Source organism: Phaenicophaeus curvirostris, chromosome 4 (genome assembly GCF_032191515.1).
Source record: "Phaenicophaeus curvirostris isolate KB17595 chromosome 4, BPBGC_Pcur_1.0, whole genome shotgun sequence".
NCBI lineage: Eukaryota > Metazoa > Chordata > Aves > Cuculiformes > Cuculidae > Phaenicophaeus > Phaenicophaeus curvirostris.
In genome coordinates, this window is record NC_091395.1 from 49,466,178 (window position 1) to 49,490,779 (window position 24,602).

Sequence of the window (24,602 nt, forward strand, 5' to 3'; positions counted from 1 at the left end):
GTGCGGGACTGCACAGGATCAAGGTTCATGGCCCTGTTCTCTCTTCATTCCCAGCTTTACAAGCAAAAAGCATATGTCATGCTTGTGACAACTCCATAAGCAGCTGAGCTCATGATAGCATCTTCAAGGCAATTTAAGATGTCATTAAGGCACAGTCTACTGCAAAATGATGGCCAACCTCATAAACTTACTCATGTTACTCCTAGGAACTTGTCAAAGTGAAGCTTGCACATTTTTCACACAATTAAGACAAAGAAATAAATAAGTTGCATGAGCACTACACAAGCTTTGGCAATCATGCTCAGCGGGAGGGTTGCCTGCTATCCTGAGGTGAAGAAGTCTCTCATGTAATGGAAGGGATGAAGATCTCTATGATCACAGCTGTCCAGGTTAATTATCATGACCTTCAGGAAAACAGTCGTGGCAGATAAACTCAACAATGTTTGTCACATGTAGGTAAAATACATGCCAGGTTTCCTTTAGCCATAGTCTCAGAGAAACACAGAAGGTCAAGAAAACTCATCCAAGGTTGGGCAACTCAGGAGCAGTTAAAGCAGCACTCTTTACATTGTGCGGCCACCATGTCAGGTATCTTCCCTTGGGAAAATACTCTTCACTGTGCTGTATTGGCATCTCCCTGTCTTGGAGAACAACCTTGCAGTAATTCTCAAAGGACTGGCCGGGTTCAGAGGAGGCTCGAGACAATCCCTGTTGGACAAGTAATACTGTCTCCAAGAAAGTGGATGCTGAAGGACTTTTTTCCACCAACAGGAACAAAAGACCATCAGAAGTATGTGGAAAAAGAAGCAAAATAGCTCTCTTCTTTGGAAAGGAAAAGAGAATGCCAGGCATGGTGAACTGTCAGCTTAAGGGCAGCTGATGAAGCCACAGATCAAGGAGCAACAGAAGAAGAGAAGAAATCTGAAGAAAACACTGCACAAAGAAGAAGAAAGGGTTGTGAAAATGTGTCAGAGCAGAGGCACTTTTTTTGCCATCTGAGACATTTCTGACCAGTCACAAGGTAGATCAGGAGCTGGAGGCAGAGGAATCATTGCTGCCTGCTGGCTCAAGCCTGAGAATGCAGCCTCGAAAAGCCAAATCCTTTAGCTAACTGCCTCAGTAAACCAAGAGCTTGGGGCCAAACCTTACATGACTCTATACTGATGTATGACATGGAATTAAAATGACATTTGTGCATACTGCTTGCTTCCTCACAGTACAACTGACTCAGACAACTGCTTCAGGTCACTTGGCTAGGTTTGAGAAAGAGAGATCAGGTATATTTCACCAAAAACCAAAAGGGTTGTAAAGAGAAGCTCATCCAGAACTTTGCTTTGGTGACAAAGGCCACTGCAAACAACCCTTTCTTTATACTGGACAGGGAAGAATATCTCTTCTATCCAACTGTGTCCTCCTCCTGTACCTCAAATCCATTCCCTCCTCTGGCATGTACTGTTCTATTATTTGGGGCAGGGAGCAACAATAATGCTTTCATTTATATTTACCTTTAACAAAAACATAAAAAGAGGTGACAGTACTCCCTTTGCTTTTGCATATATATCTGCCTATGTCTCTGACAGTTGCATTTTTGGTGTACCACTCTTTCCCAGAGGAACTCCTTGCTTTTGCCGATGGGTCAGAGTTCTGGAAATTCCAAGTCACAGGTCCATCCTTATTGCACAGCAGTCTTAAATCCTCTCCTTTATTCACAATCACTGAAGATTCTTCAGCAGGTAGTGAACCACCTGGAAGAAAAAAAGCAGAAAATACAATGCCTGTCAATGTAAGACTTTTCTTTTTTTCTGCAGCAAAATTTTTATTTTTAGTTGTATAGGTGCAGTTAATATTTTGGGAGTTATTTCTTAAAAATATGAAGCTGCGATGGCACCGTGCAATTCTGCAGACACCTTTTGGCTTGTAAGAGTTCTGCACACAGAGCAAATAACCACTGCAGATTGAAACTGGCCTTTAAAAAACCATTTGAAACTAGTTCCAGATGCACCAGTTTCTGCAATGGTTTAGCTTTTGAATGGGAACAAACCCAAGCTATTTAAAAATTAAATTCAAGAACATATGAGCCTGACTCTACATGGCAGCACTTTAATCATTCTTTGTCATTTACTCAGTATGTTGCCAAGAACTAAAGTTTCCTTGCTGAACAGTTATCGTTTTTTAACTGCTCTCTCATGTATTTAGAAGCTCCACTTGCACTCTTAGATTAGAAGTGTCCAGTTTAATGAAGGCATTGGTACATACTTTTTATACTTGCTTATTTCTTCAGTTGAGGTGCTAATCCATCAATTCTTACCTCCAAAGAAATATTACGTGCAATATTCTTCAAGCTTCCATCACAATGCTACCAAATGAGTTTCATTGAGGCACCAATCACACAGCCACCAAAACTGCCCTAAATGACCTTTTAGCTTCTTTTTAACTGAACACACCCCAAAACAGCTTTTAAAAAGTTCTCAGAAAATGAAGCTGTGTAGAACTGGCAGCTTCAATTCACAATTTCCAACCACTTCCCAACTTATACTTAGTACCAGAAAAGAGAAGCACATTCAGGCTACTTTGACCCCACTGTTAAAATAAGTTAAGCAGGGGATTGCCGAGTTAGCATATCCCTGAAGGGAAAGTTTCACAAACCTACAAAACTGAGTTCATAGTGGAAAAGTAGATAAACTCTTACTACTATGGACCTTCTTGAACATCAGAAGAACATATGCAAATACTGAGTTGGTCTTGTAGGAACAAACCCTTCCCCTTTCAGAGTAGCTCTTCAGTCCTACAATTAATCCTTAGCTTACAATAATCGTGCAGTTCATTAACATCCCTCTTGTGAAGCACAGTTGTACAAGATTATACAACATCCATATGTAGTAGCAGAGTCATGCCACTGAAAATACTACTTGCATTCAAAAACACACTCTGCAGCTCCATTCAGAGGCTGAATTTCCCTACCCACACAGATAACAACAGACGTTCAAGCAAAACAGTCGGATAATTAGCTGGGATAAGGTTATATGTTCCAGACTTAATTCACCCATCTCACAGCTTTAGTTGTTCTTAAGGTATATATTGGATTAAGACCAGGTCATAGAATCACAGAATCACAGAATAACCAGGTTGGAAGAGACCCACCGGATCATCGAGTCCAACCGTTCCCATCAAACACTAAACCATATCCCTCAGCACCTCATCCACCCGTGCCTTAAACACCTCCAGGGAAGGTGACTCAACCACCTCCCTGGGCAGCCTGTTCCAGTGCCCAATGACCCTTTCTGTAAAGAATTTTTTCCTAACGTCTAGCCTAAACCTCCCCTGGCGGAGCTTGAGGCCATTCCCTCTTGTCCTGTCCCCTGTCACTTGGGAGAAGAGGCCAGCACCCTCCTCTCCACAACCTCCTTTCAGGTAGTTGTAGAGAGCAATGAGGTCTCCCCTCAGCCTCCTCTTCTCCAGGCTAAACAACCCCAGCTCTCTCAGCCGCTCCTCATAAGGCCTGTTCTCCAGCCCTTTCACCAGCTTTGTTGCTCTTCTCTGGACTCTCTCCAGAGCCTCAACATCCTTCTTATGGTGAGGGGCCCAGAACTGAACACAGGATTCGAGGAGCGGTCTCACCAGTGCCGAGTACAGAGGGAGGATAACCTCCCTGGACCTGCTGGTCACACCGTTTCTGATCCAAGCCAAGATGCCATTGGCCTTCTTGGCCACCTGGGCACACTGCTGGCTCATATTCAGTCGGTTGTCAACCAACACCCCCAGGTCCCTCTCCTCCAGGCAGCTTTCTAGACAGACTTCTCCTAGTCTGTAGCACTGCACAGGGTTGTTGTGCCCCAAGTGCAGGACCCGGCATTTGGCCTTGTTAAACCTCATCCCATTGGACTCTGCCCAGCGGTCCAGCCTGTTCAGATCCCTTTGCAGAGCCTCCCGACCCTCCAGCAGATCGACACTTCCACCCAGCTTAGTGTCATCCGCAAACTTGCTAAGGGTGCACTCGATGCCTTCATCCAGATCATTGATGAAGACATTGAACAGGGCTGGACCCAGCACTGAGTCCTGGGGAACCCCACTTGTCACTGGCCTCCAGCTGGATTTCACACCATTTACCACCACTCTCTGGGCCCGGCCATCCAACCAGTTTTCCACCCAGGAGAGTGTGCGCCTGTCCAGGCCAGAGGCTGACAGTTTCTCAAGCAGAATGCTGTGAGAAACTGTGTCAAAGGCTTTACTGAAGTCCAGGCAGACCACATCCACAGCCTTTCCCTCATCCAGCAGCCGAGTCACTTTGTCATAGAAGGCGATCAGGTTAGTCTGGCAAGACCTGCCTTTTGTGAACCCGTGTTGACTGGGCCTGATCACCCGGTTCTCTTGCATGTGCTTCATGATAGCACTCAAGATCACCTGCTCCATGACTTTCCCTGGCACTGAGGTCAGACTGACAGGCGTGTAGTTTCCTGGGTCCTCCCTGCGGCCCTTTTTGTAGATGGGCACAACATCAGCCAGCCTCCAGTCCAGTGGGACTTCCCCAGTCTTCCAGGACTGTTGGAAGGTGATGGAAAGGGGTTTGGCCAGCACATCCGCCAGCTCCTTCAGTACCCTAGGGTGAATCCCGTCCGGCCCCATAGACTTGTGGGTGTCCAGTCGGGCTAGCAAGGCTCTGACCACCTCCTCTTGGATCATGGGAGCCTCATTATGCTCCTCTAGTTCCTGTGTTAGTACACAGACGGAACGACCCTCCTTACGACTAAAGACTGAGGCAAAGAAGGCATTAAGCACCTCGGCCTTTTCCTCATCCCCTGTTACTGTTGTTCCTTCTGTGTCCAATAGGGACTGTATGGTCTCCCTAGTCCGCCTTTTATTATTTATATATTTGTAGAAAGATTTTTTGTTATCTTTCACTGACTTGGCCAATCCAATTTCTAGCTGAGCCTTTGCCCTTCTGATTTTTTCTCTACACAACCTCACTTCCCTCCTGTAGTCCACCCAAGAGGCCTGTCCCTTCTTCCAGAGCCCATAAACATTTCTCTTCTTCTTGATAACCCTCAAGATCTCTCTATTCAACCAAGCTGGCTTTCTCCCCTGCCGGCTTTTTTTCCGGACCACGGGGATGGCTTTCTCCTGAGCTGCTAGGACCACCCTTTTGAAGAGCTCCCAGCCCTCCTGGGCTCCCTTGCCCTTGAGTACTGTCTCCCATGAGACTTCACCAACCAGGTCAGGTAACTGTTCCTCTTCCTGACAAATCCACCACAGAATAGGAAGCAAAGGACAGTCAGACCACCTGCAAAGTCTCACTACTTTGTGGCCTGGGTTTTGAAGAGAGCCCTTGTTCTCTCTCCAGCTCCATTGGATTAAAATTTATTTATCAGTGCTAAACCAAACAGGCAGTCATTTTTCTATAATCACCAGAAATTTTCCACAATGTCCACTAACCCTGCATATATGCTCCCATGACTGAATGCATAAACAACCACCCTAGAAATAATAATTGCCAGAAAAAGGCAGAAAAAAACCCTGCCTTTTTAATTTCAAGTCTGCTACCTCAAAGAGCAGGCATGAACCTGAGCCGTGACACAGCAGCTCAGACATGGAGAGTGACAGTCACAGGACAAAGGAGTGCAGGTCCCAGCCAGCAGTGGCTCTGCAGACACGAAAGCTGGAAAAACCCTTTGCCCAGAACAGAGAGGGGCCTGACAGCAGGGTAAGGAGGGGCAAGGAGATTTCTGATTTGCAAACTCCTCAGATCAGAGCAAGCAGTTTTCAGCATCAGAAAAGTCAGAAGGCAAAGACCTGTGACAAGGTCTCAGGAAAGACCATATAGATTCTTCATGGGGATGTCTTTAGAAGACTTCTCTGCTGCTTCCCACACACCATAGGGTACTTCAAGGGAATGAGACACGTGCTGCACAAAATAGCAAATGTGCAATGCTATATACGCACTATGTCACTACCTCCTCACACGAGTCAGGAAAGGCCAGGAAAGCAGAAGATGGGAACATGCTTCACTGGCATCACTCCCTGATTGTGGCCAGCAAGGTCTCAGCCTGAGCTCTGCCAGGGGAGGTGTGTACCTGGTCAGGCTAGGATGACCCCACTGCCTCATCACCACGGCATCACGTCCCCTCACCACACTGCAGGGCAACCCTCCTTTATGACCACAAGAGACAATGCTGACACTGGCCCAGTCTCAGTTCCTAACACTTCACATGGAACACATAGCAGGGGAGAAGCACACCAGCCCACTGACCTGAGCGGTGCAAACCCTCCTCCAGCAGCAGCCTCGACAGCACCACCAGCACGGCACTGCTAATGGCGCAGCATCGCTGATGGCTGTGTGCCTCTGAAAGCACAAAGCCTACCAACGCAGCACCAACCCTCTCCTTTCAGTAACAAAAAACCCAACAGGACACCTTGGCCGTGTGAACAGAAATGCATTTGCAGCCAACAGAAAGTTCTGAGGCACAACATATGCATGTGCATGGCCACGGGACGCCTCCTCCCCAGACCTCACGGCAGCCTCTGCATCATGCACATGCCTAAGCAGAGACACCTTCTCAGCTGCGGCAAAGGGTTGCTTCTTCATTGAAAAAGCCCCAGAGCTACGCAGAAAAGAAACTCACTTATTCTCCCCTGCTCCCGCCTAATCTCTCCTGGGTATTTATATAGTGGATTAGTGACACATGGAGTAAGGGCAGAGTCTGAAATGCCCAGACAAAACCAGTCTGTTATGTATTGCAGAGCCAGGCATTGGGCTTCCCTTCCTTCCCAAATCCACTTAACCACCCAACCCTAGGGTGCAAGGGGGCATGAAGGTTTTCAACAGTTTTGCAGAGGAAAGGGACAGATCAGAAGTAGCAGCACCTAGATTAATGTCAAAACTGAACGACTAAATGAGTGTGGATCTGTCAAACCATACACATTACTGGGATGGGTGCAAATGCTAACGGATGCTGCAGCCACAAACCTTTCTCCTTCTGAAGACTGGCTCTTTAGTCCTAGAAATAACGATCATCCCATGCCTCTCTAACAAATAGCACAGCATTGCACAGTTGGACTGGATGTGTAACAGCCATGTCTGAGTTGAGGGGGAGGGGAAAATATTTCTCAAAACCCAACACACCACTTGCACGGAAAAACACACTCTGCAGCTCCATTCAGAGGCTGAATTTCCCTACCCACACAGATAACAACAGACGTTCAAGCAAAACAATCGGATAATTAGTTGGGATGAGATTATATACTCCAGACTTAATTCACTCATCTCATCTTGCAGCTTTAGGTATTCTTAAGGTATATAGTGGATTAAGACCAGGTCAGGTAACTGCTCCTCTTCCTGACAAATCCACCACGGAGTAGGAAGCAAAGGGCAGTCAGACCACCTGCAGTCTCATTATTTTGTCTGTGGCTTGGGTTTTGGAGGGAGCCCTTGTTCTCTCCTCAGCTTCCTTGGATGAAGATTTATTCACCAGTGCTAAAACCAACACGCAGTCCATCAGCACCTGTTTTTCCAGAGCCACCAGAAAACTTCCACAAGCTCTGCTAATCCTTTACACAAAGTCACATGACCAAACATATAAACAAGCATTTCAGAAATAATGTTTGCTTGAAAGCTTAAGAAAAACATAAACTCATATTTTTATGCAATGTTTGTGACTTCTACCTACTATTTATCTACTATTTCCTCTAGTACCCACTCCTCTCTCATTCAGGTTTGGAGTCTGAAATTTTGTAACACTTACTATTAGGACTATCTAGAAAATTGTTGGAAAGTTTTTAAAGGTGGTAAACACCATAGCAGAGCATGACTCCATCCGGAGGCACAAGAAATACATTACATACCGGAACTGAGGAAAGAAAGGCGAAGAGGGAACACACACACTGTGGCACTCCACAACAAAAGCCACAATATTCCAGTTGAAACCATCACTCATCTTTTGAGACAATCTTGCTCTGGCTCCTCTTACGCAGTCTACAAATTCTCGGCAAAACAATTTACAAATTGAATTAATGCTTTGTACAAAGGATTGTCACAATTTAAAGGGATTTTTTATTGCCTTCTGAAAATATGTATCTTCAAGAAAAGCATGGCAGCATAAGGACAAGAGGTTGTAAACACAAGATCTATCAGACGTGCTTGGTATTCTGTAAATAAATACGGCCTGTCTTTAAAAACAAAAAAGAATTAAAACGGTGCTCAGGAAGATGGAAATGACTTTGTATCTTCTTTTTGGAGGAATAATTAAGCAACAGAAATCTGAGAGTTTAACCAACAACTTGTAATCCAGTGTACTAATCTCCACAGCTTGTGTCCATCTGCCGTCTCTTGATCTTTCCTCAGACGGCTAACGCCTCACAGCCGAGACTGCTCCATTTGTACTGCACCTGAGACATCATGGGGCTGTTCCAGGCCCACTGTTGCTCTTGTGCACTCCAGTAACACCAGTCATAAGAATGCAACCACAACTGTGACACTAACACTGTTAATAAAGGAATCAGTTCTGTCGGCAGGATGTATATTACAGGAATCATAAGATATCTACCAAACCTTACAGGATGCAGCATCTGCTGTCTTCGTCCAGGTCTCCATATGCACCCTAGGCAGAATAATGATGTTACCAGTCATCAGCAGGATTGTAAACTTTCAGAGGAACTCATTATGTCTCTACTGAATTTCCAGGTGAGGGTGTACATCCTTACTCTGTTATCTGACCTACATCTGGGCATGCCCTCCCACCTCCTTACACCTTGGAAAAGGAGGTGGACCACTCCTTCATTATTCAGCTGAGTATTCCCACCTTAGTGAAGCCCACCTGACCACAGGGATTCCCTCAGGGCAAGGGGAAGAGAGGAAACCCATCCTTTGCCCCCATGGCTCCTGCAGGCTAGTAGATGACCCCACTGTCATGACAGACTGTGGATCTCACTGTGAAACATCCAACACTCCCCATACACTGCACAGCCAGTGTACCACACGGGGCTTCTGGATGACCCCTTAAGAGTTGTCCTCAAGGGCAACTAGCAGGCAATTATTATATGCTAACAAAATATGTTGATAATAGCAAATATTTAATAATTAACAGGGCAATAAAACCCCATAAAATAAACCACAATGCTCAGTCAGAGCTGGACAGCCCCATATCCATTTTGGATGCTTCGAGTCACTTCCACTACCCTAGCTTCTTCTTGTAATATAACAAATTTGGGTGAAAAAGTAAAATGCCAGGATCACTTCTGAACAAGGTTGTGTAACTGAAAAAAGAAGCAGAATATACAAATATATTACAAGCAGTTTCCTAAGTCCTAAAAATGAAGGAGGAGGGTGGAAAGAGGGGGAGTACAGCAGTTGTGATTTCTACATGCAGAAAGAACATCTGGAAAACCAGGCTAGAAGAATAAAAAAATGAAATAGCTCTAGATAATACTGATAGGAAATGCAGGTCAAATTGCAGGGATATGATTAAGGACAACAGAATGTTCCTGTAACAATTAAGGGATGTGCAAACAAAAAAAAAAGCTTTGGCTAAGGAGTGCACCATCCTGGAAAAAAAAAAAACAAAAACCAAAAACGTTTTATGTGAGAGCTTTTCAGCCTCAGCCACAACATTACTGTAGTACGGAAAAGCAGGTCAGATGCAAGTCTCCATCACACTCACAAGAAACTGAAGACCATCTCCAGCTGCCAAGCAAACAAAGGACATGGAATAAGATGATGAGTCAAGCAGTGCGGATTTTACTTCCAGCTCTGCCACAGATTTCCTGCACAACTTTAGGCCAACAGGTTAGTCCCTCTGTGGTCGTTTCCTCTTTTAACTCTTATCTAGACATTAAAAGGAACAAGAAGTTTGTGGCAGCTCTGTAGCTCAACAAGTCACTTTCAGAGAAAACAAAATAAAACAACACAACTGCTGCCTGTGCCTTATCCTGCTCCCTTCCACATTAAACTTATCTCAAACATCTCCCAAGACACAGCACAGCTTCAAAATACAGCCACAAACTGCTCACATCCAGTACCGTCCTTTCTGCCAAGCCCAAAGGACCAGCAGTGACCTGCAGGCACCACTACCCAGCAAGAGCAAATCCCTTCTCCCTGCCTCTTCCACAGCAGGTTCTTCTGAGCCTGTTCCTCTTGTGGTTCTTCATAACATTCGTGAAGGACCTTATATGGTGACCCATGTAAGCCGTACAAACGCTGCACAACCAAACGATGGCCTGACCATGACCTGATCCTGACCATGATTTCTAAATCAGTTAACATTTTTCCTATGACAAGGGCACCAAGGAGCTACACTTCAAGGAACAAAATGTCTGCATCTTTCATGTAAGATTGTGGTGAAAGGGTACAATTAGAGACTACTTTCTTTTCAGCGCCTCTTCATTCTGGGTACTGGGTTCAATTCAAGGTCTATCACACAGACCTCACTCACCACATTTTTCAGTTTCTCATCTACAACAACATAAGAGAGCAGAAACAAGAGATATGCCTTATCAGTTAAAGTAGCAGCACTGTTGTAGATGCAATGGTCTAGAGTTATCAGCGAGGCATAGCTTGCAGAGAGGCAATATCCTCCTTCAGCATATTCAATGCTGCTGGAAAAATGAACGTGTTTTCAGACAAACAAGTCTCCTGCAAGTCTGAAAGAAAACTAAAAGCAAAAACATCTCTTTTACACAAGTGCAGAAGTCCTAGCCAGAAGCCTGCCCAGTCTTCTTTACAGTATTAGCTGCTCTAATTGAAGAGCATCACCTTTCCAACTCTGTATTTCATTTGTTAAAGCCACTGTGACACTTGACATATGCTATGATAGAGATTAATTTAAGACCTTTTCAATTATATTGTTTTTGTCCTGCCATTTCATGCCCCAAGGAAACAAAGAGTGTCAAACGCACATGTTAATCACACTGAACAACTTTAATTTAATCTGATGTAAAAAATCTTCCAGATTTTTCAAGGGAGAGATGCTATCACACATTTACTTGTTTTGTTCCACTTCACTAAACAGATACTCTCCCTTATGCTAGATGAAAAGTTTAGCAATGGCAAATGTCAATTTTAAATTATTTGATCTGAAAGCTACATCAGGTCCTGTTTCAGCTAGGCTGCAGGGGGAAAGAAGGCTAGCAGTATAGCTTCTCACTCTGCAAAAAAACAATCCATGACAACACCCATGTTATTGTCTTCCTCGAAGACATAGACCAAAAAAGACCAAAGACGTGATGGTCCCCTGCAACCATCATGGACTCTTGGCATGTATGAATGCCACAAATCCTTGGTGATAGAAATGATGACTGGCTCCTCTGCCCCAACCTCATCCTGGAGACTGAAAAATAATTGCTACTGGACACGTATTACAGGATCTAGACTGATTTTAGGCTGCCCCATAGAACTAAGTGGTTTGTTTCTAACCCATCTAACAGAGTCAGTGCCATCTGCTGACCGACAGGCTCAACATCATGTGTTCCCCAAGCAGAAATGCAGAACTCCTGTGCCTGCACGTGCTCTGAAGTTTTGGATCGCAGAGGCTGTTCTTTACTAAGCAGAACACCAAGGGAGTGGATTAGTACGGGCTTTGGCATTTACTCAGCTGTATGAGGTCAGCCACTGTCTTCTCAACCAGCTTCACAGAGCCCTTACCCTGAATGGGAAGGGGGCAGAAGAAGGACACTGTGGAGGGTAGAAGGTGGGAACTCACCAGCCCAGCACTCAAAGGCATAGCCAGATCAATTCCATCTGCAGGCATCATAAAAGACAAACAGGTATCCCCCAGCACAAAGAGCATATGTGGAGCCAGCCAGCCAATTTCCACCCATGGCAAACCCAAGACAGGAAGTAGAAGGAGGCTGGAACAAAGGTTTTCTTTATCATCTGTGGAGTACGGGGAACCACAGAGGCAGCTGAACTTTGGCTGTGGCTGTGACAGAGGCCCCTTTGCAGTGACACCCCACGGAAAACTTCCAGCTCCATGGTTTCAGATTGTTCCTACAAACACCTGCCTCACTAAACACTTCACGCCCTGGGAGGGCATCCCAAGGGACAAGTAAAAGGCATTTGATGTTTACCTTTCGCAGAGAAAAACAGCTCAGGTGACTAAGGAGACACTCAGCTACACCTGAAGAGAGGTTATACACCCCTCCAAACGAGACATGGTTAGTCAGAAACAGTCAGCAACAGAGACAGGTGGCAAGAAGACAAATTCAGCCAGCTCTCTAGCCCCCGCACATCCCACTTTCTGAGAGAGACATTCACAGGATCTACAGGCAGGACAAGCATGAGCACCTGCGCCTATCCCCTGCTTGTAGGTGGAAGCCAGTAAATCCTGTACAGAGGGTCTCACGACAGCAATTAACAACGCAGCTAATCGTACTTTGCTTCCTTACTTTGGAAGCAGGCTTAGCAGACCAGATGCTGTACATGACCTCCAAAACAAACATGTGAGAGCTGCCCTATACATGCAAGAGCAACACTCCCTCAAGGCAGGAGACTGGATGAAGTAACTGCACCTTCCTCTTCTCCCAGCCATTTTGTTATCCTTTGGTTGGGTGAGGTACTCCAGCCATGCAAACAAGCCACTTTTCCCACCTAACAAGCAGCTGGCATTTTCTGATCGTCATGCTTCACTCTGCTAATACTGGTAACAGAGACATTTGTCAAAGGCAGACATGTAGCTGAATATTATTCTAGTTTGGCACACACACTAAATGGTCAGAGCAGGATCAAACGCCATGTGTCTTTTCAGGACTGGGTATGATACCTTTCCAAATCCTCTTTTTCTGACAAGTCACGGCTTTAGGGCTTTTTCTAGGGGTTTTTTTTGAGGGGTGGGAGGTGGGGTTTGTTTTTTAAAGGAGCACCATGCACACTATAGCAGTCCAGTAACTCATCTTGAGGCACTATAAGCAACAACCTATTCTGGGTGGTTAATTCATTTTCTTACTGCACATTAATGCACAATGGTCTCTTATAACTAAAATTCCCACCACAGAAGAAACCTACTGGCAACATGCTAAGGAACGAAACCAAACCCAAAGCATGACTGACCTATCAGGTCGTTTCAAACAAGAATGGTCTAAGCTTAAAACAACTACCTGCTAATTCTTATTCAAAGAAAAATACAGAGGATAGATATATACATATGTATGTATACAAACACAAGCAGGGTTTGCAAAAAAGAGCAACTATTTGTCAAAACACTTGTCAGCATTGTGATTTATACATTTAAAATGATCCTTACTCCTACTGAAGAAGCCTTCTTCCCTTTAATTTCCAAAATTACTTATTAACTAGCTGTTCCCACAGTTAGTTTTATAAGCTGTTAGACCCATAAATAAACAAATTATAAAGTAAGTAATTACGGAGAACGATTAGATGGAATGAAAAAGCGCAGTTATGCAGTTATGTATTCAAATTCAGCTGTCATTCATCCAGTCTATTCCTTTAATGGCTTTTTCTTCTCACTTCTCTTTGCTGACATTTACATTCAAAGGTGCAGTATCTTTCAACTTCCATTTTGAACGAATGTTCCTTGTAATGAGCAACTTGGGCTTGAAAGCGTGTTTTCTCAAATGCAGTGGAAAGGTAGTTTTAATGAAGAGAAATGAGAAAGCTGGAAAACTGAATCATTTTGCAATTTGAATTAAAGCCTATTTGATAAGGGCTCAACTAAGGAAGGAGATGTAAGACTTTTGGCAACGTGAATTCTAATTATTTCAAGTCTTGGCAGTAATTTTATCAAATAGTAGCAATTTCATTAAAAGGTGCACGGGTAATCATCTACATAAGGCCTCCAGAGGGGAAAATATACCAATAATTGCGTAATTATGTTATCATTGCTCTTATGATGGACCACATTAAATACCACAGAGAGGAGCACTGCTTTTTACTTTCTCTAGATATTTAGTTCAATACTGTTTCCTAGAAGACTACAGCAATAAACAAGACCTTCAGATTAATAAACATATTTGCCAAATTTTGCAGAAAAGGCATATCTACCTTTTATGTCCATATTATTTGTATTCACTTTTCCTTCACTGAAAGAACCAACATATTTATGAGAAAAATGATGGTTTTACTAATAGGATAGCTAAATTATTAATACAGCTCTATTTCTGAAATAAATGTCATTGCATGACGTCATGCATCCACATGGTACACAGATCCGTTTAAGAAGCAGGTTTCAAAGTATTTCCACATTTGTCCATATAAGTTATCTTCACCTAATCAGTGATTCTTAATAAGTCTGCAATAAGTTAGAATCCCTTTGTCTAACTAATACACAAATTTTGCTGCTAATTAGGATGGTAAAAAAATCTTGTAAAAGCACTGCCTTACAGACAATATTAAATCTGATAAATGCATTTTTAATGTGTTAGTATTAGAGAAGTATCTTTACACATGATGTCTTCTGAAGCTGTGACAACTTCTGTAGGATTCATCAGCAGGTTCTTCAGAACCTCCTAGCATGAACAAATCTTGCCTTGAGTAATCATGCTAACATCCAGCAAGATCTGTCACCGCTGTTGTCTTGGAAGTACCTTGAACACAGAGACTAAGGTATTTTTCTGACAATACAGTTTCGTTTCCCCAGTCTTTTTCTGGCAAGGACATACGTAACTTGGACATCGAACTTAATCTCCAATGTCAGCAGAACTCCCACTTATGTATTTTGCTTGCTAACTGTACTATATTTCCTAGTTTACTAATAAGCCCTATCATAAACTGCATATACATGGCACATACATAAGTAGCTGCTTGTTGAAAAAGTCGTCCTCCTTCCTACTCCAGGAAACATATGCAATAAGTTATCGCAGTCTGAGCACCTTGCCTAGGTAGGGAATCCCATTTCAGCATCACTTCTGACGGTGTCTAGTTTATGGGAGGAGACCAGGAACACAGGTTTTATTTCTACTGCTTCAATTTGACCTCTTTCATTGTGCTGCTTTCCTCAAATCCTAGGTATGATGATATTACCATTACTGTAAAGTCAGCAATTTCATGGATAATACCTGGAAGTCAGACGTGCGATGCAATGGGAAACTTCAACAGCTTGTGTTACAATGAACGCTACTAGGAGGAAGCTTTTATTTTGTTGAAGATAACATAATTTCTTTTCAAAGTTAAAAAGTTAGGCTCATCCAGTCACAGGAAGCACTTCCATGTGTATAAAATAGCAAACAGTTAGGCAACAACACCACCGAAAAGAATCAGGCAGTCACTGACCAGCAGAAAACAAATGCCTCAGTACCAGGTCCTACCGCAGAAGAGCACCTAAGGTTTACGAACAGAACCACTTCAGGTACAAATACCCTATTAAACTGTATATTTAATTTAATACTACAATAAAAGTAAAAATGTAGCAATTTTAGAATGTACACTTTCCTCTTATAAAGTAAAAATATTCAAAAATAATTTTGAACATAAAACGTCATAAATTTAAACTTAAAACTCCTCTAATCATTAAAAAAGGCAAAAAATTATTCAAGCCATACGTTCGCTGCCAACATTTTAAAGATAACCAAACTACCAAATTCATGGAAGTTACTCACTGAACACCTCTAGGCAGGTTGTACCACAGTTATAAACCAGCCTTTGGCATCTGAAGTCTCCTAGCAGGTGGAGAGAAAATATTTCCTTTGTTTCAGTTCATTCAACAATTCAACTAGTCCATTCAAGAGGAGCTACTAATCATGAGTTGAAAACTGATGTTTTTTTCCATTGCCATTCTAAGAATAAAAAGAGAACAAGATGGACTAATTCTAAAATTTTATAGCACAGTGATTAGAAACCAGCAGTTTTGACTACAGATAGGCCTTTCAGACATTAATCCTTTATTTCAAAAAATTTCTCAATGAGTTTTTTCTTCTGAATTGGCTGACTTCTATGTGGTGCTATTTATCTAACAGAAGAACATTTCAGAATTCTCGTTTCCTTCATTGTAATTGATGCAAATTATCAGTAAAAATCAATTATCTAATACACGAATTGTCAACACTTTCTGTTTTCACAGTAAAACATACACATGAAGAATCAGAATAAGTGTACACATAACAAGCTACATAATTGCTTAAATACAGGCACGTGATTAATCACAGTAAGCGTAACATTAAGTGCAAAGGCTATATTTAATTAAAACTATCTCAATGGTAATAAAGGAGGTTAAACCTTTCTTTACAAAATGATTAAGTACAAATGCAAAACAGTTAAAATGAGGCTTACTGTTGGCTGATTTAAATCATGATTAAAATCAGATTTACAATGCTTTGAGTCAAATTGAAGCACACACTACATGGGGAGATAACTATTTTGCTAAACCTGGGAGCACTACATTTCTTATCTGGAGTCAGATATCAATTTTATAGATGGTATCTGGAGGAAATGAAAACAAGTTGACAAAGTCTGAGAAGAACAAGAGGTGGAAGAATTACAAAAGATGCATTAAAAGAAAAGGCTGAAAAACATTCTTTATAGAAAAGTGAAGTCAAAGACTTTATATTAATTGTCAATGTATAAAATGTTATTGTAAAGAGGACGGTGATCAGCAGTTCACTATAGCCACCAGAGCAGGGGAGAAAAAAGGCTGGAATTAAGTGACCAGCAAGGGAGATCACATTAGGTACCAGAAGGCACTTTGGACCTTTAACAGCTAGCTGTATACTAGAAAAGAGAGGTGATAGACTCTGCACCAGAACTCTGCCTTAGAGCAGGTCAAACAAAAGTCCACCTGAGAAGATCTGCTCTGTCTAGCCCCAGAAGAGAGCAGGGATAGACCAGATGACCTCTGCAGCTTTCCTCCAGCTTTAATCTTAAGTTTTGTGGAAGTTTCCAAAGACTGGTTGTCTCTTAGAAACCCAGCTGCAGGAGGCAGGTTGTATGCATGAGAAAGCCATACTTCATTCAGCAAAGAATGAAGTTTCCAGTCCTGAGGGCTGTGGACAAAACCTTCCACACATGATATCCATGCAGTCATTCACTCCAGAACAAAAAACAGATTAAGAGAGCCAAGTACAAATTTTCAATCTCATGATACCCTTCACCAGCAACCTAGTTAGTTCTGAATGGACTAGGTATGTAAATACCCAAAACACTTCTGTTACACAGATCACTGGGATCTTTCTCCCTCTCTGAAACATGAAGGCTCTGAATGACAGGTTACAACCAACAAGTTCCATTTCTTCTTACAGTGTGGTTTTTGCACAAAACTTTCTTTAAAAAGAAGCCTACTCCGTGTCACAAGAGTACAATCACTCAGCATGAGCAGATGAGCACTACTTCAGTTAAGGCAATTACTGATGGGAAAAGAAAGTAGATGAAGGACTAACCTAGAATTTGCCAGGCTTCCAGACAATCTGTAAGGGATGCATCTCTCCAATTTTCAAATTTCTTTGCCATGGTTTTCATCTCTTCTTAACAAATCAGCCCATGCATGCTCTTATCACTTAGATTTACAACTGTCAGTGCCTAGCTGACCAGTGAATTCTTCTCCATATCAGACATTTAATGATTCTGCTACGTGATTACAGACTCAGCTGTCAGATGATATTTCAAATCATAGACATTTAATAGCGTCAGCCCCATCAATAGCAAAAAAATCTGTAGCTGATAACTAAATGAAGCCTCTTTTTAGTTACAATTTCGAGAAATGATCTGTATGGAGCCACCCAGGAGCCGCATAGCATGGTAGCAACATTAAAAACTTCTTTATTATTTACATGTCTATGAGACATAATATAAAGATAATATTAATATAACTATGAGCCTTACTTGCTGTACAAAAAATGCTGTTGCGACGTGAAAAAGATCATTAAAAGTCCATTTAAAGGTATATCTGAAAACCTATGTTTTCAGAATAAATCAATATAATCCCCAAGAGTAAATCCTCTGACAGATTAACATTTACTGTGCTTTCCAACTGGTATACCCTAGAAAACAGGAGTCTCATTCTCCCTTCAAACACAGATGTTTACACTCTCCTTACGCTTTTATCACTAACGGCAGCAATCTTGGCCGGGGGACAAACAATACACTCCAGTTGCCATTAGGTTTGGCAAACAGCCAAGAAGACTACTCATACACATAAAATTATGTTCATTTATGACTGTTTTCAGGATTCATTGTTAAAGAGGGTCCTTTGAGAAAAAGCTCTTCTAAAAAGGGCTAAAAGTCACTGAAAAAGCCAGGCACAATACTTCTGCAGTAAAATAATACAGAAGAGTAATAATAATTTTAAAATTGCTTTTATGCCAGGTCCTAGTAATTTCATTCAAAATTTCATTCAAAATCTTCAGACTTTTTAAAATACATGTCCAAAAGACGCAACAGACAGCACTTTCATTAGATCCCTTTAGCATCGGCTCTCCCATTTCACCTAAGGTTATAATGAACACTTTAAGTTCTATTAAGACTGAAGAGACTAATCAGGGGGAACTGAGTTTCTGAAGGACAAAAACAACTGCAAGTTGTCACAAGCGCAGGGGAATATTCAGGAGAACATTGAGAAATTACAAAAGACAAAGTTTTATACTTAAAGTGAGAGGGTACTTACAGTAAATGCAATGCATTAGGACATTAGACCTCATTTCCTCTAGCCATTCTCTGAACAGCTGAAAGAGACTTAAGGAAATGAGTCAAAATCCTGGAAGATGTTTGTACTAGACAAAAAAGAAAACAACATCTGTAAAATCCTATGTCACACACAGAGCAAGACAATGTGCAGCACTTGATCTCTGCAATGGCATTCATCTTTACGGACACAGTGAAAAAGCTGAAAAGTAGCTTAACCTTGAGCAATTACTGCCTCTCTTCTACAAGACTGATATGAGATTAAATCAGTTGTTGTGTATTGTAGATAAACATACCTGCTGTTGAAACTGTTTGATGCTGTGTAGTTCTTGTTTCATCCAGAATCTGTTATTCCTTACCTTGAGATGACAGGAAAGTGTTTACTGAAAGTTCAGGCTACAAATGTGTAATATTTGGTATATAGTTTGACAGCTCCAGATATGTCTTAAAAATCTTTCAAATAGCTTGCACTAACAATAAATTACAGTTCAGACAGAAATCCAAAGAGTATAAACATATCATTAAGAGTTCCTCACAACAAACCACACAGAGAAAGGGACAAGTTTCACTATGAGAAACTCCTACCAACTACAACATGACTCAGATGTTCCTCCTAAAACCTATCTTAGCTCATTTTTGCATATGCTAACAACATATCCTTTCTGATTCCACCTGTGTCCTGGTGCAGTATGTCCCTTCTGGAGGTGACTCAGGATCTTTTGATCAATCCGGGCACCTGCAAAGCAGTGTTACTGTTTGGACAATCAACGATAAATTTCTGTGGGGGCTGTGGTGGAAATCCCATTCAAAGCCAGTACAACCCAACAGTACTACAGCTGCAGTCATCTGTCGACAAGAGGCACACTCTTGTAAAATGAGCATATGGAAGTGCCTCCAGTCTCTATGAATGGTACTTAAATGGAATGCAAATGGGAGTCTCACTTGTGCTAAATTTATCACATTCTTTATTATAAAGGCTGAAGAAAAATGACATACACACTTGCTGGGAGAGGGTTCCCAGTTGTAACGCAAGGAAAAAAGAGTCTAGCACTGAGCAAGCTTTGAGTTTTCCATTCTGCTTCTGGCAGCAGCTCTGTGCTGTCTTTCTGTGCAGGAGAAACTGCACTGCCACAGCAGAGAGAGGAAGAGAAGGAGAGAGCAGAGGTGGAAGCGGGGAAGTAGGGAGGGCAGGATACTCAAATGGTTAGTGGAGGTCAGGGCAGCTACTGAGTGACAGCAATCAGAATCCTCATCAAGTTCAATCTTCTTCTTTCAAGCCTCCTCCCTCCTACCTGCTGACAGGTAGCAGGAAACATTACTAAAACAGACATTCTTCCCTCTGGGCACAGGGAGAGCCTCCTATTACTCTGCAGTCAACTGAAAAAAAAAAAAGGTTATATTGATGGTGCTGAAAGCAACCGTGTCCAGTCTTCCATGACCATGGGATAGAAATGCCAGAGAGATTCTGGCAGAGCACTAGTGGGTGGGGGCCAGGGTGAGCCTTGCAGGAGGAGAGGAGTGGCACAGAGGAAGGATCGTTCACAAATATTGCATAAAAGGACGAGACAATCTCCAAATGGAAGGAAAAGGACAAGTATAAGATAAGATGCAAGAAAAACCAAAAAGTAGGAAGGGGCTGTGGACAGAGGAGATGAATGGCTTACCTTCTGAGAAGCCACATTAAGCTCCATTTTCTACATTTTCCTTCCCTATCTGCAATCAAGGGAAGAAGCTCTTGACTAAAGCCCGAAAAAGGATACTTAATATAAATTCATATACCTATAAACAACAGGACAGGTCTGAATAGGGACTTTGGGAGATCATCCAGTCAAAGCGCCCGCACTAAGGCAAACTCAAAAGTAACCCAGGGTCACACTAGCTCCAGAGCAATCCAGCACAGCGGATCAGCTCCATCCTGCCTGTCACTTCTGATGTCCCCTGCGCCTCTGCCAGGGCACGAGCCATCACTCCAATGACTCCTCCAGCAAAAAACTAGCCTTGAATATTCCTGCATCTGTGTAATACACAGATGATGTGCATATGTACCCAAAGACAGTTGTGTTTTGCAACAGCAAGTCATTTATGACTACTACACAGTGGATTTTTGTCTACACAAGTTTGTCTGATGTGCCCCTGAGGTCAAATGTCTCCCAGAAGTAAATGTCTGCACCCAGAACCAGAGATGGATGACGAAAAAGGTCCCCTCCTTGCCTCTCCAGTACTCTGAAGCCTGCGTCTCATGACTTTCAGAAGATGCTGCCCATCTGACCTGTTGCTCAAGCTTTCCTCAAGGACAGTCTAAACATATGATGAAGGATAACCTTCAAGTGTAAGCAAGAAAGACATAACTAAAGAAAGTTGGTGGGTATTAATCAACTTTTTAATTTATTTATCTTGATTTATCTTTAATTTATTTATCATTGGTAGGAGACTTCTCCATCCCTGTGGCCAGCAGCATTGTGCATCCGTATGTGGGTGTTTCTAAATAGGAAACTCCAAATTGTTGGCTATCACACTCTAGTTCAGATTATCAATAAACAAAGAGTAAACCCAAAATGGTACCCAAACAAAACTATTCACAAAAATGTTCATAAATCAACCACTGCCATCTCTCACATCCCCAAATAACGTGCTTACAATGAAGAAGCATAAACCGTCACTACTGTTAATTCCTGGTATTTTAGTTGTATTTGCTGCACGGGCAGAGAGTCGCGGAGCCAGCCCGGCTGCTCTCCCACAAGATGCTCTGCGAGGCTCCTCTCTGCTGGTGGCAGCAGGTCACACACCCAGCACCGTGCATCGCTGCCCTGCATCCCCTGCAAGGCTCTCAGGTGAGCAGCCAAACAACCTTCCACGTTACCCGCTGTCGCACTTCGGTGCACAGCGCCAAATCCCTCCCTGGGTGCAACTCCCCAAAGACAAGCAGCAACCTCCTCAACGGCAAACCCTCCCTCCGCGGATCTCCCAGCCTCTCTGCTAAGCCTGCAAACTGTGCAACGAGCCGCGCGGCGACTCCGAAAGCCACGTGCAAAGTTGCCCAGATGCTCTCCTCGAAATCGCTAGCCCCGCGCTGTGCTGGGGCCGTGGCTGGGCAAGGAGATCCCCCCCCTTACCGAGGAAGAGGAACTTTGAATTTACACCCGACACACCGAAGATTTTGGGGGTTTTTTTGGGGGGAGGGGGGCACTGACCAGCTTCTCCAAGGCCTGAGAGAAGCTTCTTGCCCTCCTCTTCCACGCCGTGTAAGCGCAGACCGGCTCTTGATGCCCCGTCCCTGCGGTCGCGGGACACCGACCCTACTGGGGGGGACACCGACCCGACGGTGAGAGGGACAAAGACCCGATGGGGGGGGGGGGGGCACCGACCCGACAAGGGGGGACACCGAGCCGACGGTGAGAGGGGACAAAGACCCGATGGGGGGGGCACCGACCCGACGGGGAGGACACCAACTCGATGGGGGTGACACTGACCCGATGAGGGGGACACCGACCCGATGAGGGGGGGACATCGACCCGACGGGGGAGGGGGGACACAGGGACAACCAGCCGAGCATCGCCCTCCAGGGGAGGCTTCGCCTCTGCTCGGGAGCGCTGGACACCTGACGGCGGCGGCTGGTTCCCTGCCTATTGTTCAACGAGCGCTTCACCGCGGGGACATTTTGTACTGGTTATCACACAGTTTATTGTCAAAACAGCCCGGAGCAGGGAGATGGGGAGGGAGGCTCCCTGCCGGTCCCTCTCCCAGCCCCGGATAACCGCGCACCGCAAACAAAGGACTCATTTTTTTTTTACCCCCCCCTCCTCGCCCCGGCGGGGCGTCCCGCGAAGCCGTCGCGGGGCGCTGCCAGGTCTCCCCGGCGAAGTTTTCCCCGCAGCCCGGCTCCCTCCCTCGCCTGCCCCTTCCCGGCCGGTCCCCGCGGTTCCCACCTGCGGGGAAGAGGCTGAGGAGCAGCAGGGCGTGCGCCAGCTCCCAGGCGAGGGACGCGCCTTCCATCCCGCCGCCGCCGCCGAGCCCGGAGCGGGGCGGCTGCCGCTCGCACCGCCCGGCGAGCAGAGATGCCCGAGCCCCCACCCGGGAGGGCTGGCGGAGTACAGGCGGCCCCCGCCGAGCCGCCGCCGGCCCCGCCTCCGCCGCCCGCCCCGCCGGCCCCGCCCCGCCCCGCCGCCACGGGGATGGGCGCAGGTGAGAAGTTGCACCCCCCCCTCCACCTCCACCACCACTACCACCCGCTCCCTAGTTTGGCTGGGTGGTGCTTGCCGGAAAGACCCCCAGATACACCCCGAAATAAAATTATTTTTAAAGAAAAAGCCCAACCGGCCGAAAGACGCACACGATGCTGGCAGGCGTGGCGAAGATGCAGGCGCACCGGGCACCGGCAGGTGCTGCCAGGAGGGGTCGGGGCTGGGGAAGCCCTGGAAGCAGCACGGGTTGTGGTGGGGAGGCGCCCAGGCTGGGCACGGGGTCTGGAAACAGAGGGAGCGTCCCTCAAAGGGCACGGACGGAGCCGTTTGTCTCGCTCTGAAATCCTCGCTCACAGCTCCTGGAGGTGTCACCTCAGGTTCTGTGTGCAGCTAAAGTAACGCTTCTGCCCTGGCTCGCACCGCTGAGGTCTTCAGCTGTGCCCAGTTTGGGCTGTCACCTATCGAGGGTCTGTCGGAGCCACAGAAGAGGGACTTAAAATCGTGTCCTGCGACACAAAAGGATGGGTTGAAAGAACTGGCTGGTTTGGTGTGGAAAAGAGAAAGCTGACAGGGAGCTTAAACGTGGAAAACCTTGTTGCAAGGAGGACTGTGAGCAATTGTTTTGCGTGTCTCTCAAGGGCAAGGAAAGAAAGTAATCCATTTAGTTTTCAGAGGAAAAAAATGGCTTAAATGTTAGGAAAGCAGCTGCAAGGAGTAAGGAGAATTTAGTCTACAAGTGCACTGCAAGGAAGAGATTATGGAATCCCACAGAGGGAGTTTTTTAAGCACTGATGAGACAATTGATGAGGATCTGGGAGCGCTTGCTTCGGTAGCTACAAAGCCGGAGTGGAGCTTCTCTTCAGGCAGCAATAACGCAAGCTGCAGAAATGTCTGTCTTTGACACTGCTTTGTCAGTCAGTGTCACACGCTGCTCGGGTGACAGAGGTGACCCAGGCAAAGGAGTCAGCCACGCGCTAACCAGCTGTGCTCTGCCCAGGTATCCGCAGGCACCACCCTGGCAAACGGATGGGGAAGGACACGCAGGCTGTCAGAAAACCCTGAACACTTCTGCATGTAGAGAAAGATGTAGGGAACACATGGCAAATCCTTCACCCGTGGTAAATCATAAATATAGACTTGTTGAAACGTGTCAGTACAGATCAGAAAAGTTATTGAAGGTAAATGATTCCTTTTTTATTCTCATCTTCTTTTGCAGTACTGTCAGATTTTTTTTGCAAGGTTAATAGCACTGTCCCATACGGTCCAGCAGTAGATGAAAGTCTTGTTTCATATGTTTAAAATGGTTCTCTCCATTTCTTTACTCTCTTTCATCTCTGACAGCCAGTCTCTTTTGATGAGTGAATCCTTCCTCTGCTGCAAAATGGAATACATTTTTGTTAGCACACCAACAATTTCAAAATCAAACATAATTTTTAAATTGTATTTCTCACTAAGCGCTAACCTCAGCAAAATAATTCTGTATGGGGGGGAAAATAGCTTCGATACTTTCAATATACTCCAGATTTTCCAGGTGCCTTTGGGTTTTGTTTTTGTAGGAGAAAAAGATCGTTTACAGTTTAATTTCTTAGAGATGCAAAGGCAGTGCACAATATACTACAAGAGGTTTCCACTGCGACATTATCAAGGAACATGTGATGTTGTTATTGTGACAGGTTTCTCCCTGTTGTTCTTGATTAGTGTTCTTTCAGTTACTGGCCTGCCTTTATGTCCTGCATATCCCTGATCACATGAAACCAAACCCCGCATGGCCCTGCATCATGTGCCTCATTTTCACAAGCATTAGCTGAATGTTAAACATCTGAAAATCGGAGTGGCAACGGTATCCTCTGTGCGTTTTGCCTGGCTATAAA

The 24,602-nt window shown here is 44.3% G+C and overlaps 1 protein-coding gene across 2 annotated transcripts in view; it reads right to left on the reverse strand.

Moving 5' to 3' along the window:
• KIT (KIT proto-oncogene, receptor tyrosine kinase) overlaps positions 1-22,613 on the reverse strand; it is a 57,318-nt gene extending 34,705 nt beyond the window's left edge. Inside the window, exons 1-2 of one of the 2 annotated variants that reach the window (XM_069856001.1) lie at positions 22,477-22,613; positions 1,506-1,745 (exon numbers count right to left, since the gene is read on the reverse strand). In XM_069856001.1, the coding sequence (XP_069712102.1) occupies positions 1,506-1,745; positions 22,477-22,543 (307 nt within the window). In that variant the 5' untranslated portion in view covers positions 22,544-22,613. Of the gene's footprint in view, positions 1-1,505; positions 1,746-18,533; positions 18,583-22,476 lie in introns of those variants that run through there. The other variant, XM_069856002.1, reaches the window with a different exon arrangement.
• Positions 22,614-24,602: the final 1,989 nt, after the last annotated feature.